Genomic DNA, 16,532 nt, shown 5'->3' on the forward strand with positions numbered 1-16,532 from the left:
TGAAACGCAAAAAGAAAGAGATAACCATATCTACAAATTTATCTTCCGAAAAGCGCATATTGTTACACTTTGTCACTCTGCTACCAAGTTGTCAGTGACACCGTCGTATTGTTTTTGGGTTGTTTTTTTCTTGATAGATGGTGAATGGTGCTTATACAAAAAGCCACTCCAGCGCACCCATAAATATGCATGGTGACATTTGGAACAAAGCCACTCGTCCTCTCTTTCCTGATGAGCTGTGCCGCCGTACTATAACATATTGCCATACTGTCCCACCTTGTGTTTCATAGCCAATCTCTCTGTTCATCTACTTGGCAGATAACCTCTAGACGCTGACAGATGACGCGCATCCAAAGCCCTGGCGAACGTTATTTCCCAAAATGGATGCTAATACAAGTAATTAATGGGCTGTGTGGTGTCTGCTCGGATGAAGACAACGGCGCTCTCCAGACAGTTTGGAGGTGAAGGCCGTAACAATTTCTCTATTGATCACCGGTGGGTCGGAGGTGGAGGCATGTTCTCACATTCATAGGCCGCCACGTGAAAAAGAATGCCCCCCCGTGTTCGTGTTCTCATTTAAGATGGAGAAGAGCTCGCTCGCTTTTCTTTGTCCCAACAATTGCGTTAAAGGCTGAAATTTTAATATGGCTCTTGTGCCGGGTCTGATTAAATTATGCAAGTTGTACGCAATGTGTTAAGCAATCAGTGTGCATATTGTGAGTCCATCATCATCGCGACAGGAGGGCACGATCGTCTCGTTTTGATTTCATTACAAAAGTTGGCTAAAATGCCAGATTGAAAATGCCACACACCTCTAGCTAACTATCTAGCTAGCTGGCTCGCTATCTATCTATCCATCCATCGCTCCAGATCTCTTCTGCTGGATTGGCGCATTGTGAAAAAGCGCTTCTCTGCCATCTGGATGCTGGCCAGCTGACATTCCGCAGAGACGAATTGAGAGAAAGCGGCACTCGGGCAGATTTATCAGGCCATTGGCTCGCCTTAGGAATTCTCTTGTAACATGGCACTCCTGTGAAAAGGGATGAGGGAATTAGTGTAAAACATACCACCCCGACCGTCCACCCACTACCGTGCCCACTCCTCACCGACCGTTTTAAGATGTACTATTAGTTCCATATATTCCCCCTGCTCCCTCAACGCACTTGCTTTTATATGAGTGTGGATAGATGCAAGACGGATGGGTCGTAAGTTCTTTTGATACCGATGAATATTCAAGAGGGGCTGGTGAGAGAAGATTGCTCTACTGTATTCCCAGCTAACGTGTGTGGCGGAGTTCTATTAGGCACTTCAGTCCAATTTTGTCATGAATTTGCACTCAATGTCCTGATTTGGTGAGAGACAAGTTCCAAGAACTACCCATTCATTATGATGAGAAAGAACAATAAAAGATAAACGAAAGGGGTGTCAGAAAGGGCAGTCTATTCCATTGTGGGTGTGAACACTTACTTCCTGGCGAATGAAAGCGGCTCCATTCATTCCCTTTAAATTAACCACAGGAAAGGAAGACCTCCACTTGATAACTTGGCCAGAGTAACCACAGTGCATCATGATTCACAAATTGCCTCATGTGTGCGTGACTCGCAAGATAATACATTCATGCAGACACAAGCAAAGTTTCAAAACTAGTATCAGTGACTCAGAAAACTGCAGTCGCATTAGTCGTTTTTCTCAGAGGATAAAGAAAGTACACCTGTGAGTATTGTTATATTGCCTGTCGAAATGTGATTGGGAATGTGTACAACGAACGCAAGTAAAGATACAGTGAATGCAAATACAGTATATGTTGTGACTGAGCAAGATTGTATGATTTGCCAATCCAAGGAATGATTTGTCAAACTTCACTTGCTAGAAATTTAGCAGAGACTCAACTGTTGTTGAGTTGCATTTTGCCACAGTTACTTGGGACTTCCTTGAAAGTTAAATCTGAAGATTTGAGATATTTACTGATTTACTTCTTTCCGCATATGTGACTTACTCCCTCTTCTGATATTTACTGTCAGCCTATATAAAGCCTCATCATCCGAATGTCCCTACACGGCCTTGGAAGGCCTGCGTCCAGTTCCCGAGCAGGTCCATGCCTGACAAAGTGTACCGGAGGGGGGTGGGGGGGTACGAGGAAGCTGCGATGCGACACACAGATGCCATGCCAGAATCGTCTTGGAGCGCGGCGTGAAACACAAAATGGTCGTGTTTGGTGTCGCTCCCACATAGCTGGGTCCAGGTGGCGGAATGGCAGAGTGGGAGAACAGACCACGTTTGTGTGAAGATGCAACAACTCTTTCTCTCTCTCTCTCTCTCTCTCTCTCTCTCCCTCTCTCTCTCTCTCTCTCTCTCTCTCTCTATCTCTCTCTCTCTCTCTCTCTCTCTCTGCCTCTTGCAGCCCTCCTCCTTCTTCTTCTTCTTCCGATCTCTGGTCAGTCTTTGTTCTGTTTTTAAAGGTTGGAGGCGAGCAGACAACTAGTTGCCTTCCTACCCTAAACCTTAAAAGAGGAACACACTAATTTACCGTGACAAAATTTGGCTACAGTACACTGAAAGAACTTCTCATGTTTTTTGTATAGCATCGCAAGGGGTGTGAATCTCGCCAATAAAAATTAGTCAGTGCGGATCTTGATACACGGAGTACAATACAATTCAAGGATGGTTAATTTTACAGTGTAGTATTTCGATTTGGTTAGATGCATTACCAGTTAATTCAGTATGGAATGGCTCAGTTTATGATGCGATGAGTTTCCTGTCATTTTACAGTATGAATGAACATGTCTGGAGTTAAAATGTGGCATTTCATTCAAAGAACAAAACGCAGGGTAGCACATCACCTTAACATTGACCTGATCTATCCAGTTTGCTGCTAGCTAGTTAGCGCACTCTCTCTCTCTGTGTATATACTGTATATATATATTAGAGCTGTCAGATTAGTGCGTTTTTATTGGCATTAATTTAAATGAATTTTAACGGGATTAAAAATGTTCTCGCGAGATTAACGCGGCACACGTCACAAGCGGATGTTACGTTGCTCTATAAATACACCAGAAACAAAACAACAAGCGCGCTGCAGAAGTCCACGCCCATGTCTGTTTTGCCAGCCACGGCAGTGCGAGACACCGAAAACAGATACTTAAAGAGTTTATGAATGGACAGTTTACATTTAAAAAGTCACCATATTGCTCCACTGACAAGACCAAAGTTATCTGTTCTTCTCTCTCTCTCTGTATCATACAGGTATACGATGTATGCCACTGACGCGATTGTTACTTGTTTGGAACTATTTAGTGTGGAAGGTTACAGTGTGCTGTGTCCATATAAATAGAGCGGGTGGAGCTTCTCTGTGTTCGTCTGACAGTGCGCTACAGTGGTAGCGACCTAGCGAAAGTAAAATGTCTCCATTGTTGTCATCGAACCAAGTGTAGTCATTCGAAATGAGGTCTACACAAAACCGTAGAGAAACTTCCGCGCAAGAAGGACCAACACAATCAACATAGCCTGACTGTGTTAGAGGGAGTGAACCCCCCACCCCCTTTTAGAATGTTTTGCTCCTGCAGCACGGGGGAAGTGTTGTGCTTGTTTGTACGGCCGGCAGTTTCGAATACAGCGGCACATAATGAACACTGGTGTCCGGTGTCTCGTTATTATTCAACAAACATACAGAAACAGACTGCTGTGTTGAAAGCAAACTTGAGAAAAATGAAGTATACAACCATGGTTTAAATCCACTACAGGCTGAGTACTAGTGTACCTTAGATGTGCACTTTATAATGTTATATTGCTCTGTTTTGATTTAATTAAAAAAAGCTGTTAAAGCAGCTGTTGTGTGACAAAATATTTTTTCACCGTTATTGATGGACAGTAATATTGTGTGAGAGATTATGTGTGAATAACTGCACCAAGTGAAAAATGTTCATGTAAAATTGAAAATCGAAATTGTTATTTCAGTAAATGTTTGCATTTGGCACATAGAAAACTGATTCATGATTCCATGTTGACGAGAGCATTAAAATGGGGAAAAAATAGGACAAAAATGTAAAAGAAAATTCAGAAAGGATAAAAAATGTGTGAGTAATCACGATTAATTTTTTAGTTCATTTGAGTTAGTTATGACAGTTGCATTTTTAATTAGATTAAATATTGTAATCTTTTGACAGCTCTAATATATATATATATAATAGTTTCCTCCCACATTCCAAAAACATGCGTGGCAGGCTGATTGAACACTCTAAATTGTCCCTAGGTGTGAGTGTGAGTGCGAATGGTTGTTCGTTTCTGTGTGCCCTGCGATTGGCTGGCAACCGATTCAGGGTGTCCCCCGCCTACTGCCCGAAGACAGCTGGGATAGGCTCCAGCACCCCCCGCGACCCTAGTGAGGATCAAGCGGCTCGGAAGATGAATGAATGAATGAATGAATATATATATATATATATATATATATATATATATATATATATATATATATATATATATATATATATATAATATACACACACACATATGTACAATCAAACCTCAGTTTTCGAACGTCTCAGTTCTCGACCAATTCGGTTTTTCGGTTTTCAACCAAAAATGTCGATAATTGTTTTTTAAAACTGTTTTTTTTAATGCCTTGGATGACGAACAAATTTCAGTTCTTGAACAAACTGAGTGGACTTGAATGCACCACTTGAATGCGCCTTCCTTACACAAGGAAATGACGCTTCCTCGGGTCGACGAGGAAGTGACGCTTCCTCGTGTTGCTTCGTCGCGTCGCTTTCCATTGTGAGCAGATGAGTTTAATAAACATTTTTTTTAAAGAACACACTCTTTTTAAAGCGGTTTAATTTTCGAACAATTCGATTTTCGAACAGCCTTCTGTAATGGATTATGGACGAAAACATATAATATGTATATATATATATATATATATATAAATAAAAAATGACATAAAGCTGTATGCTAAGAGCGAAAGGGACATAGATTCTCTGATCCACACAACCAGGATCTAAAGCAGCGACATTGGGATGTCATTCGGGCTTGAGAAATGTAGTCGGATGGTGACTAAGAGAGGAAAGGTAGTCCGCACTGAAGAGGTCTCACTCCCTGAAGGAACAATAGCAGACATTGAGGACAGCTACAAGTACCTTGGTATACCACAAGCCAATGGCAACCTCGAACTGGCAACAAGGAAAGCGGCTACGGCCAAATACCTCCAGCGAGTGAGGCAAGTCCTAAGAAGCCAGCTCAACGGCAAGAATAAGACCCGGGCAATAAACAGCTATGCCCTGCCAGTGATCAGATACCCTGCAGGAATAATAAGGTGGCCAAAGGAAGAGATTCAGACCACGGACGTTAAGACCCGAAAGCTCCTAACCATGCATGGAGGGTTCCATCCCAAATCCAGCACCCTGAGACTGTACGCAAGCCGAAAGGAAGGAGGCCGGGGACTAGTGAGTGTGAGAGCCACTGTCCAGGATGAAACATCCAAGCTCCATGAATACATCAAGGAGAAGGCTCCAACGGATGACGTACTCAGAGAATGTCTCAGACAATGGGGAACAGAAGATGAGGCGCTGGAAGAGGGACCATCATGGGAGGACAAGCCCCTACACGGGATGTACCACCGGACCATAACTGAAGTGGCTGATCTCAAGAAGTCCTATCAGTGGCTAGTGAGGGCTGGCCTGAAGGACAGCACAGAGGCACTCATCCTGGCTGCTCAGGAGCAGGCCCTGAGCACCAGAGCCATTGAGGCCCAGATATACCACACCAGACAAGACCCAAGGTGTAGGTTGTGCAAAGAGGCACCTGAGCGATCCAACACATAACTGCAGGGTGTAAGATGCTGGCAGGGAAAGCCTACATGGAATGCCATTACCAGGTGGCTGGCATAGTCTACCGAAACATCTGTGCGGAGTATGGACTGGAAACCCCAAGGTCAAAATGGGAAACACCTCCGAAGGTGGTGGAGAATGACAGAGCGAAGATCCTGTGGGACTTCCAGATCCAGACTGACAAGATGGTAATGGCGAACCAACCAGATATCGTGATCATAGATAAAGGGCAGAGGAAAGCCGTTGTAGTGGATGTAGCGGTCCCAAGTGATGGAAACATCAGAAAGAAGGAACACGAGAAACTCGAGAAATACCAAGGGCTCAGAGAGGAGCTGGAGAGAGCCTGGAAGGTAAAGGTGACAGTCGTGCCTGTGGTGGTCAGAACACTCCGGGCAGTGACCCCCAAACTAGATGAGTGGTTGCAACAGATCCCGGGAACAACATCGGACATCTCAGTCCAGAAATGTGCAGTGCTGGGAACAGCAAGGATACTGCGCAGAACCCTCAAGCTTCCTGGCCTCTGGTAGAGGACCCGAGCTGAATGAGGGACGGACACCACCCGAGGGGTGAGATGCGGATTTTTTTTTAAATATACTGTATATATATATAAGCTTCAAAACATCCAGATTGGTCAGACCCTCAACCTACTTAACCTAACCTAGCCATAACTCTGACCCTTCCCTAATACATAACTCTAACGCCAACTCCATAGAACAAATTAAATAATTGTAAAGGGAGAAAAAAAAACAAGATCACAAATTTGTTTAAAAAAAAGGGGGGGAAAAAACATTTTTCCATGTCGTCTCATCATTCCTTTCAGTGTGACCTACTTTGTAGATAATATCAGTGTAGCTTCATTAAAATAAAACACTCCTGTGTAATGACTTTTTTTTGTTGTTGTTGAAAATATCCAACGCTCCGGCCGTTTCTTTTTCCCGCAGTGACCCGACAACAAACAGAGAGGCAACCACGCAAAAGCGCCAAAGGGGTTCATGTTACTGCGCGACAGTTGGCACGGGTGTCAAACCAACGCCTTTGCCAAGCTGCGCTGCCAGCAGCTCAGCGTGGCCGCTTTTAATATTTCAATTGCCTCTCGTACCACCACCCCTCTGTAGACCGTGTTCCTGTCCGCAAACCAACCAGATTATGACAAGGGGCCTGCCTCGCCGCTTATCTGACGGTCGCCTAGCGACAGATCCCTGACCTGGCTTTGACCTCCAGTGGATAAGGTCAGCACCTGAAGGCGCTCCCATTGGAGGGCTGCCTGGGAAGGGGGTTGGGCTTGGGGCAAGCAATGGGGAGACAGAGGAGGCGGCTGTCCTCGGCACACACTCACGCAGCTCGCTGATAATGATTTTAAAAAATAAATCAATAAATAAAGCCTCCTTTTTACCTGCCCGATTATCCAAACACTGGAAGCTGTTATGCAACAAAATGGGGCTTCAATTTAGGATGGTTTTGATAGTCGATTAATCATTATGTTAATTATTGTGTTGATTATTATGAGGCAATGTGCAAAAATGTTGATCAGTGCTTTTCAAAGTAAAAGCATATGTCCACTATATTCACACAAAGATAGTCACTCTGATTTCATAGAGCATGACAAAAAGTGGAAATATATTTACTGTTGAGAGGGTGAAATTCTGAGGATTTGGACGATTTTAAGTCAAAGTAGGTATCTAAACAATTCATTTGTAAACATAATTGATTCAGTTGTCGGTTAATCTTTGCACGTCTCAACGGCTGTGCTAATTTCCACTCGCCGGCAATGCCGCATGGTGAGGTTTATAACAAGTGAGGCACGGACTCCTCTGGAGTCGGATATAAAAATATGATCCCAAAATAGCTTCTCCTATGTTTCAATTTTGACCATTACTGATACCTACTTTGTTGTGTGTATTTGTTGTTTTTCTACTCTTCATGTGCAGGGGAGAGCATGGCAGCACTGCCTGGTCCTGCTAGCTCTGACATAATAGTTAGCATCAAGCTAGCAGACTTTCAGAAGACAAAGTTAGATGATTTATTTCAATATTTTGTTGGTTAAACATGCAGTATTGGATTTCTTTATGTTCTGTGTCGGTTTTATAAACTTCAGTTAAGAGTGACAAATAAGCACCTTGAAGTATTTGGCTAACTGTGCGAGCAAGAGAGTCATCTTTTGTTGTTGTTGTTGTTTTATATTCTAGCATGTTCGCCCGAGTCATTTTTAACTGGCTGTCACCAAGTAAATAAAAGAAAATACAAATGGGGTTGTTTATGTTTTCCCGAAACATTCAAATTGAACAGAAGCAACTATGCCAATTGGCGAGCATAATGTCTAATTTCAGCAATATCTATAAAAGGCCAGTATGTAACATTATTTCTCTGTTTCCCCTTCCCATGACAAATCGTCAAGTTAGTTTTATTTCATTTGAAATATATATTTATATTCAACCCTGCACATCTGTACTGTGAGGCCGATGTGCTAATCGGTCATCCACCATGCCGCCCTGATAGCCAAACAAAAATGTATATCCAGTGTAGCCTTGGCAGAGGCTTTTATTTACATAAATGACAAACTGAAATCGGCCTAAATATATGACTGTATGTATGATTATATGTCCTTGTTGAAAAGCTTTAAAATAACTCTTGTCCTCATGTCACAGGACCTTCACTTCCCTCCGGGGCCTTTCATAAGACCTCTGCCCCAGTTCACCCGGGGCAACCTAGGCTCCTCCTCTTATGTGTGTTGAGGAGAGAAGCCGTTGAAGGTTAAAGGGCAGGAAGTTGGCCACCTGCCTGTGTCACGCTGGTGTCGGCGAGGAGAAGGAAGTGGCTCACGTAGACTTTGACTGTGCGAGTGAGCGAGGTTGGTGCTTTGAAGGTGTTGCCGTCCAATGAGGAACATGTCACTCCAATTTAAAAAATGTAAATCTAAAAGATATGAAAAGGCGGAATAAAAGCAAAAATATACTTCACAAAACATACAACTTCATATTTGAAATGTCATTGCATCTCATTGGAAAATCAAACAAAATGTTTAGAGTGAACATATTTGCATGCTATTAGAGGGCCGGTGTACAGAGCCTAATTGAAATTAATCTAATGTTTAAAATGAAATGAGGAAACGTGTTGCTAATTAATATAAGTATATATATGTGTATATAAGTATAAATCTTTTTTAATCTAAATACCATTAAATGCTTTTATTAATCTCATTTCATGTTATAGTTTATTAAATGTCATTTTACAATGTTAATACTGAGTTTTAATTTGATGTATTTCAAAGAATGCATTCAATTGATAATTGAATGCATTTTTGATAATTCGATTTAAAACGCTTTTACTAAGTTTGCAGATCGACTGTAATTTAATTTTTAGAATAAGGATTTATGTTTTAAATTAATATAAATTTGAAATTAATTTAACCTAATTTAAAAATAAAATTTACCATAATTTTCAAATGTAGTAAAATAAAAATTAATAAGTGCCTCCTGAGTACTACCTAAGAAGTGTCTTGTTAAAGAGCAAGTAACAAAGTAAAGTGAGTGTGGGAGGAGGACATGAATCACACAACAGAGTACAATAAGAGGCGTCACAACGATATCCAGAGATTATCCATTCTTATTTTCTCATCTGAGTGGTCTGGGTTTTTTTTAATCTTGTTTTTAGGGGGGTTGGGGGTATTTTTTCACAGCTCAGGTTGTAGCCCCTCCCCACATGGCTGGTCGCCGTTGGACTCCCCAGGGCCGCCTCCTCCTCGGCCTGCCGCGTTCATTCACACCTCAGCCTTTTTCTGCATCCCTCCATCCATCTTTCCCTGCTTCCTTGCATCCTACCATGCCTCAGCCTCACACCCTGCCTCCCCCGTCCCGACGCAGGAGGCTCGTTACCGTGGCAATTAGTGGGAAAAACTCAAATTAACCCTCTTGGCCGAGTGTAGGTGACAAAGACGCGTTGGATTTTCTGCTAATTAGGAAACAGAACAAGATGATTAAATGGGGCCTGAGCAGGATGCGATGGGACAGGTTATTTCACATTCCTAAGTGGCATGGCATTTAAGTGTAAAAATAAGTGAACCACAGTTGGCGCAATATGGTGCAAAAATGTCGCTATAATGACATGTATGTTGCAAAGATGTGCAATACATATATATATATATATATATATATATATATATATATATACTTCTTTCTGATGGAAACATCAGAAAGAAGGGACACGAGAAACTTGAGAAATACCAAGTGCTCAGAGAGGAGCTGGAGAGAGCCTGGAAGGTAAAGGTGACAGTTGTGCCTGTGGTGGTCGGAGCACTCGGGGCAGTGACCCCCAAACTAGATGAGTGGTAGCAACAGATCCCGGGAACAACATCGGACATCTCAGTCCAGAAATGTGCAGTGCTGCGAACAGCAAGGATACTGCGCAAAACCCTCTGGGAGAGGACCCGAGCTGAATGAGGGACGGACACCACCCAAGGGGGGGGGTGAGACGAGGATTTATTTTTATTTTTTATATATATAAGGCTATACACCGCAACCGTCTTGTCTAAATGATCTCCTTTCTTGCAAAAAAACGAACTAACTTGGAAACAAAATTTCACCTTTCCAGATGCCGCATCTGCTGACAGCATCATATGGTGGTGTCACACATAGGTCAAATCACTGCTGCCAAAATGTTCTTTGTTGTTTTTATTTGTCAATGGACATGGAATATTTGACAAAAAGTGTCAGAAAAAATGTTTTTCACCGTCATCAAACAACATGCTGATTATTCTGTAGTGCTATTTCTTTTTTTTAAACGGACAACAATTCTCGAGACAAACATTTACCAGCACAGAGGAGAACACGATCACTATTCATCACATTTGACATCAATCTCCATTCAATCTCTTACAAACATTGCTACGATCATCAAATAGGTGACACATTTTCATCTACTTAGGTTTGGCTCCCATGTGTAGGTCACCCCCTGTTTTCTGACCACTCTGACAAAGCTCGTCAGCAGTTTGCGAGCACACTGATAGTCGCCATGGCAATGTGGACACGACCTTGCTCGGGGTGCGCACCCAAAGGTCATTAATCACGACTCCAGGGATATGTAACCATTGACAGCTCTCAGATTTCCCAGCTGCAAAACAAATAGAGGCTAATGAAGAAAAGATGGAGCATTACGGTGTGTATGACGTGGTGAATACCAGCGTCAAATTCACGTTGACGCAAGGTCAGTCGAAAACAATCGAGAAAGGAGGTTCAGGAGTCTGGGGGAAACGTGGCTCCTTGAATGCACCAACTAAGAGGGCACACGATAACAAACAGCAGCAATGACAATCAACAAAGGTATCCTGTATTTACTTTGTTTAATTCAAGAAGAGACTGAGGGCAGACAGAAAATGGAACACATACAAGGCATTTGTATGTGATGCTAAATTCAGGGAGACTGAGGGCAGCTCTGTAGTCAAGTGGAGACTGTGGAGTGTAATACTGTAAAAAGCGCGTCATTTAATGCACCAGTTGTAAGGAAATGTACTAACAACATACAAAAAAAGCAGATAACAACAAGGAAAACCACTTTTATTTCAGAGTAGATTGAGAGTAAAGCTCCTTCAAAATGGAGACTCTGTCACATAATACGATATTGACAAAAAGCATCTCAACAGTTGAAAGGATGCTCACGAACAAAGGAACAGCAGAGGACATTAAAGTAAAAACAGGAGACCCTTAAGAAAGGCCGACGTTGTTCAAATTGAGACTTAGGGGCAGCCCTGCGTCTTAGTGGAGATTGTGGAGCATATAATACTGCAGTCATAAAACACATGGAACGTGCCAGTGAGGAGATGTGCTTTAAAAGATGGATGGACGATAGATAGATAGATAGATAGATAGATAGATAGATAGATAGATAGATAGATAGATAGATAGATAGATAGATAGATAGATAGATAGATAGATAGATAGATAGATAGATAGATAGATAGATAGATAGATAGATAGATAGATAGATAGATAGATAGATAGATAGATAGATAGATAGATAGATAGATAGCCTAAGAACACACGACTAAAATGTATGCAAGTAATAAATCTGGGTAATTATTTCTCAGTAATATATGTCGGATTATGCAAATTGAGAAGTATAATAATATTGATGGGGGGAAATACATATGCATAGTACAGAACGTAACTATGAATTTAAATGCTTCCGATATGTGGATGACAATATGGTGAAGAAGTAGGCGGCTGTAGTCCATACAAAGCTTTTGGGGGGCACCTTGCTCGTCGCGGGGGCGAGCACCTCAACCACTCGCCGAGTGTGTGTACGTGCGCGGGCAAGAGAACATGGCGTGCGCGCGCGCGCGCGCCCGTCTGCTCTGCTGTTGCTGCCCTTTGATCCCCCGCATTAGTGTTAGTTAGGGGGGCTCCGAGGCGCACAGCAGTCAAGACAGCCGAGCGAGCAAAGGCAAAAGCGGCCCAGGCGGCGCCCCCTCCTCCGCGGCCCGGGCTCCCCTATTTCTCGTCCCCCTCCTCGACCGACGGTCCCACTCTGAACCGAGCGAAGCCAGCCAGGTGCCTGACCGAGCCGAGGAGTAGCGGCTGCCCGCCTGCCTTCCCGCCGTCCGTCCCCTCCGGTCTCCTTCAAATGGGAGCGAGGCTCTTTTCTCCCGTCTCCCCGGGCCAGGACGAGAATGTGATTTAAAAACAAGCGTTTTGGGGGGGAAAATGCCAAGGAGGAAGCAGGAGCAACCCAAGCGCTTGCCTTCACGTAAGTCCCGCGGCTTGTGTGCGCCATTCTCTGGGGTTAAAGAGGTGAAAGAGACAAAAGAGGCTAGGTTATATTCCTCCCCGGGTTCTTCTTTTTTTCTTTTCTTTTTTCTTTTTTTTTGCGGGTCCGAGCGAGGCAGCCATGTTGTTGGCGACGCTTTAGCCAGCCCCAAGAGCAGCGGGAGGAACCGTAAGCGAGCGAGACGTTCATAATCGATTTTCTTCCCCCCCCCCCCTCCGAAAAAAGAACCCCATGGCTCGCTAAAGGTTGTTGGTTGTTTGTGTGCGGGGGCAGAGGACGAGGAGGAGGAAGACGACGGTGATGGTGGTAGCTGGGGTGGGGGAAAAGAGACCGCCACCGCGGTGTTTTCGCCAACATGTCCGCCTGGTTAGGTGGCTTCTCCGGAGGGGCGGAGAACCCGGGGTGTGTGACCGCAATAAAACGAAGGGTCACCCGGATCAGACGAGCCGGAGTCTGCGCTGCTTTCTCCCCGCACCGAAGCTCGGCTAGCTTTAGCTAGCACCTCAACTTCATTGCTTAAAAAAAAAGAAAGTATGGAAAGATTTTTTCCCACCATTTTTGTAGCTACTCCACTGTCAAGAGTGGCCATGGTCGGTCACCTGAAGTTCATGGTCCCCCCCTCCTTCTTCTCCTCTTTCTCTTCTTCCTTTTCTTCTTCCCCGTTGCAGCCATTCATTGCAGACAGACTTGGATCAATAGCCGTTAGATGAGGGGGGAGCGACACAAATGCCAATGTCGTGCCGCAGTAGCCCCCTTTTTAATAATAAAAACAATGCGAACCCCCACCTAACCCCCTTCCTTTAGTGAGCTTCCTACTTCGTCTCTTCGAATTTGATCCACCATCATATGTTTGGATCCCCATATCGGCACAGGCAGGGAATGAGTGGAAGGGGAAGAGGGCTGCAGTTGCACTCTAGGGTCGCTGTGGGTTCACGGCGAAGGAATGACTGGAGTCTTTTTCAGTTGCTTGCATTGTTGTGATACCATACAATGTATTTTTGCAGCACCATCTTGGGTTCAAAAATTTCAGCATTGTGAGGTGTACCACTGGTTTGTTTTGGGTTCCGGCTGGCTTTTGGATGAGGGATGCGGAAGGACACATGCACAAGCACGTGTCAGCCGGGGTTTGAACCCGGAACCCGGAAGGTAACGGTGTCTGCCATCAAACCCTCGTTAAGTAGACACAGAAAGTTTGAAATAACATGCTGGCGATAAAAATGCGAACGCTGTGCAGCTCGGTGATCTTGTGGTTCGTATGTCCGCCTCACAGTTTTGAGATTTGTCGTTCCATTCTCGAAGTTGCGTGAACATTAAAATAATGAGGACTGAATTGTTTATTCCTGTGTAAATCTCCTATAGCAAAGTCTAACGGAATATTAGTCTGGATGCTGCAGGCTGGACAAGAGTTGCAGATAAACGGGTCCGTAATTGCGTATGGATCAGGCAAAACTGTGTGTCGCTGTTGTACAGAATCTTTACTGCGCATCCTTACTTTTGGCATTGACTGGCAAAAAAACTCGAGTACTGTGATCAATTGGTTTCGAAGACAAGGTGATGATGCGTCTTTCTTGGCTATTGTTTTTTTTAGTCATCAAGTTCCTGTGCAAAATTGCATCACCCTCCTATTCAGCCAACTCACCGGTTATTTTCTCTTTTGACACTTATGAAATGACCTGCTAATTTACTCTCCATTGTTAGTGACGCTCTGCTGTGACACAGTTACATCCATAGTATTGTGAAAAGTGGACTGTACAATCTAAGGCAGGGATGGGCAATTTAAGTACTGGAAGGAGATGACAAATTTTCATCGGGGCCTGTGTAGGACCCCGCTAAATATGTGCACTTCATATATTTATGTTTTTGACAGTACATTAAAAAGTAGCCCAAAACTGCTGAACACAAAATCAACTTTACATGCAACAACTCATTTTGGACATTTTTTACTTGTCACCAAAATCACCTCATTCAAAATTTCCATACGCATTATCGAGGTACTCTCTTTGTCCTGGTATTTCGCGCCATCATTATGACATAGCTTAGTGGTTAGTATGACTTGGTCGTGAATTACGCCTTGTCCCCCTTTAGTGATCACAATACTTGTCACAAGTGTTTGTTTCTCTTTCCCTTTCTTCTTCTTCCTCCTCCCTGCCTTGCAACTTCCACGATGCGCCCCATCCCCCTTTGATGTGGACTCACCGGTTCAAAACGGTGCCTCCCGAGGCAGCGACCCCTAGCCCGAATTAGCAGTCCCTTCGTTGGCTATTCTTTATTATTTTTTTTTCCTCACAACTCACCGCATCACCCCTACTCTCTCGCCGCGGTGCCCTTGCGACGTGCACACACTCGCGGCAGTCACTGGCACTGCAATGTGAAATGACAGCCTATAGCCGCTCACGACTGTATCAAGCCACGGCTCGTAGCGAAGAGGACGGACAGACGTGGACACAGTGGTCGTTTAATCATCTCAGAGCCGGTTAAAGAAACTGGAGCGTTTTGGGCATTTTTTTTTATACTGAGACGGATCAGATGTTGCTATCAATAAGTGTTATCATGATTGATCAATGTTGTGTTTATGCCGAGTATACTGTTAACGTACACTTCGCTCCGCCCCGGATATTATGACATTGTTTTATGTATCTTTTGACACGATGTAGGTTTCAAGTGAAATATAATAGAACTGATCCGTTCCTGTGCTGAGCAGCCCCCCCTCCACCCCCCGCTTTATGTTTTTATAGTGCTTGTCCTCCATGAGGATGACGGGTGAGTCGGAGCGTGTAGAGGACTGACTTTTAAAACAAGCCATCACCTGTCAGGGTCCTACATTAAGGCAGGGCCACCGTGAGCCAAGTTGTGGTGGCCCTGCCAGGCCCTGGCACCCGTATATTCAGGACGTACAGTTTAATGTCTTAAGTATCAATGCAATTTCATATTTAGCATCCTAATACTAATATTATTTCAGCCTTGCAGAAATGATTAGTTCTGTTTAGTTCATTTGTTTTTATGTGCAGCATAAAATCTAACTGAATATTTAACATTTGACTTTTTTTTGGTCTCATATCTTGCTTAGGTCATTCCTTGAGGAATGACTGACATGCAAAAAAAAAATAATGTTTGCACCCCCATTACAAAGATGTACGTTCATTGATCAATTTAAGTGGATGAAACTCAAAATACATCCTAATAAATATTTAAAAAGCATGATTTTATTGTATTTATATAAGGGGGAAAAAAGTACTGGCCAGCTTCAATAAACTTCAGGTGGCCCGCCACAGTCTCGTGGCCCCAGAGCATCGGGCTACCGTTAATGTCGAAACCTAGCTATTTTTTTATGACAAAAACATCCAAGACATGGAGTTTGTACTCGGATGCTGGCAAGCTAACATAAATTTACTGCAGAGGTGTCAAATCCTGGTCCTAAGAGTGAAAACCCTGCCACTGTTTGGCTTTAGCCGCAGGTGCTTTCACTCAAGAGCTTGTTTACCTGCTTGTTGAGTCGAAGCACCTGCGACTAAAGCTAATCTGTGGCAAGCATTTTTACTTTCTCGACCTGGATTTTGAAGCCCAGGACTTCATTTTAGGTCTACATGAAGCTGACTCTTGGGCAAGAGAAGAGGTAAACACCAAAATGGTATGTGTGACCCAAGATCTGATCCCTGAATCTTGCGACTGTGAGGCAGATAGGTGACCGCTGCTCTGTTCCCGTTCCAAAATCGGCCAGGAGTTTAGGATTTGTTACAGTTAGTTGCGTTTAGCCTGCTTGTCCACTTTTCTGCATTTCTGCGGCGTTTTGTATAAATGGCATCCACCTGAAATGTTAGACTGAGCGGGTGAGGCAAAGCCAGCATGTGTCTAATTTGCACAAGAAATCAAGGAGACTTGCGTTCCCTGGCGGGTTTTGTCACAAACTACCTTAAACACTCAACACTGCTCATCCTTTGGATTCCAAGTGTT

At 43.6% G+C, this 16,532-nt stretch overlaps 2 protein-coding genes and 1 long non-coding RNA gene across 5 annotated transcripts in view; 2 read left to right on the forward strand and 1 right to left on the reverse strand.

Annotated features, from left to right (window-relative positions):
* Positions 1-2,421: 2,421 nt before the first annotated feature.
* LOC127612838 (uncharacterized) overlaps positions 2,422-16,532 on the forward strand; it is a 99,295-nt gene continuing 85,184 nt past the window's right edge. Inside the window, exon 1 of the mRNA XM_052083669.1 lies at positions 2,422-2,434. The gene's annotated coding sequence lies outside the window, so the exon portion shown is untranslated. The remainder of the gene's footprint in view (positions 2,435-16,532) is intronic.
* The window catches only part of znf827 (zinc finger protein 827), a 72,479-nt gene continuing 68,106 nt past the window's right edge, over positions 12,160-16,532 (forward strand). For all 3 annotated transcript variants that reach the window (XM_052083604.1, XM_052083605.1, XM_052083606.1), the window contains exon 1: positions 12,160-12,560. In XM_052083604.1, coding sequence (XP_051939564.1) covers positions 12,518-12,560 — 43 coding nt within the window. In that variant the 5' untranslated portion in view covers positions 12,160-12,517. The remainder of the gene's footprint in view (positions 12,561-16,532) is intronic.
* On the reverse strand, positions 12,596-13,436 carry LOC127612880 (uncharacterized). The gene is made up of 2 exons (XR_007965994.1): positions 13,181-13,436; positions 12,596-13,096 (listed from the first exon to the last, which is right to left on the reverse strand). It is a non-coding gene; the product is annotated as an uncharacterized LOC127612880 (long non-coding RNA).

The sequence above is a fragment of the Hippocampus zosterae genome, chromosome 13, assembly GCF_025434085.1.
Source record: "Hippocampus zosterae strain Florida chromosome 13, ASM2543408v3, whole genome shotgun sequence".
NCBI classification, from domain to species: domain Eukaryota; kingdom Metazoa; phylum Chordata; class Actinopteri; order Syngnathiformes; family Syngnathidae; genus Hippocampus; species Hippocampus zosterae.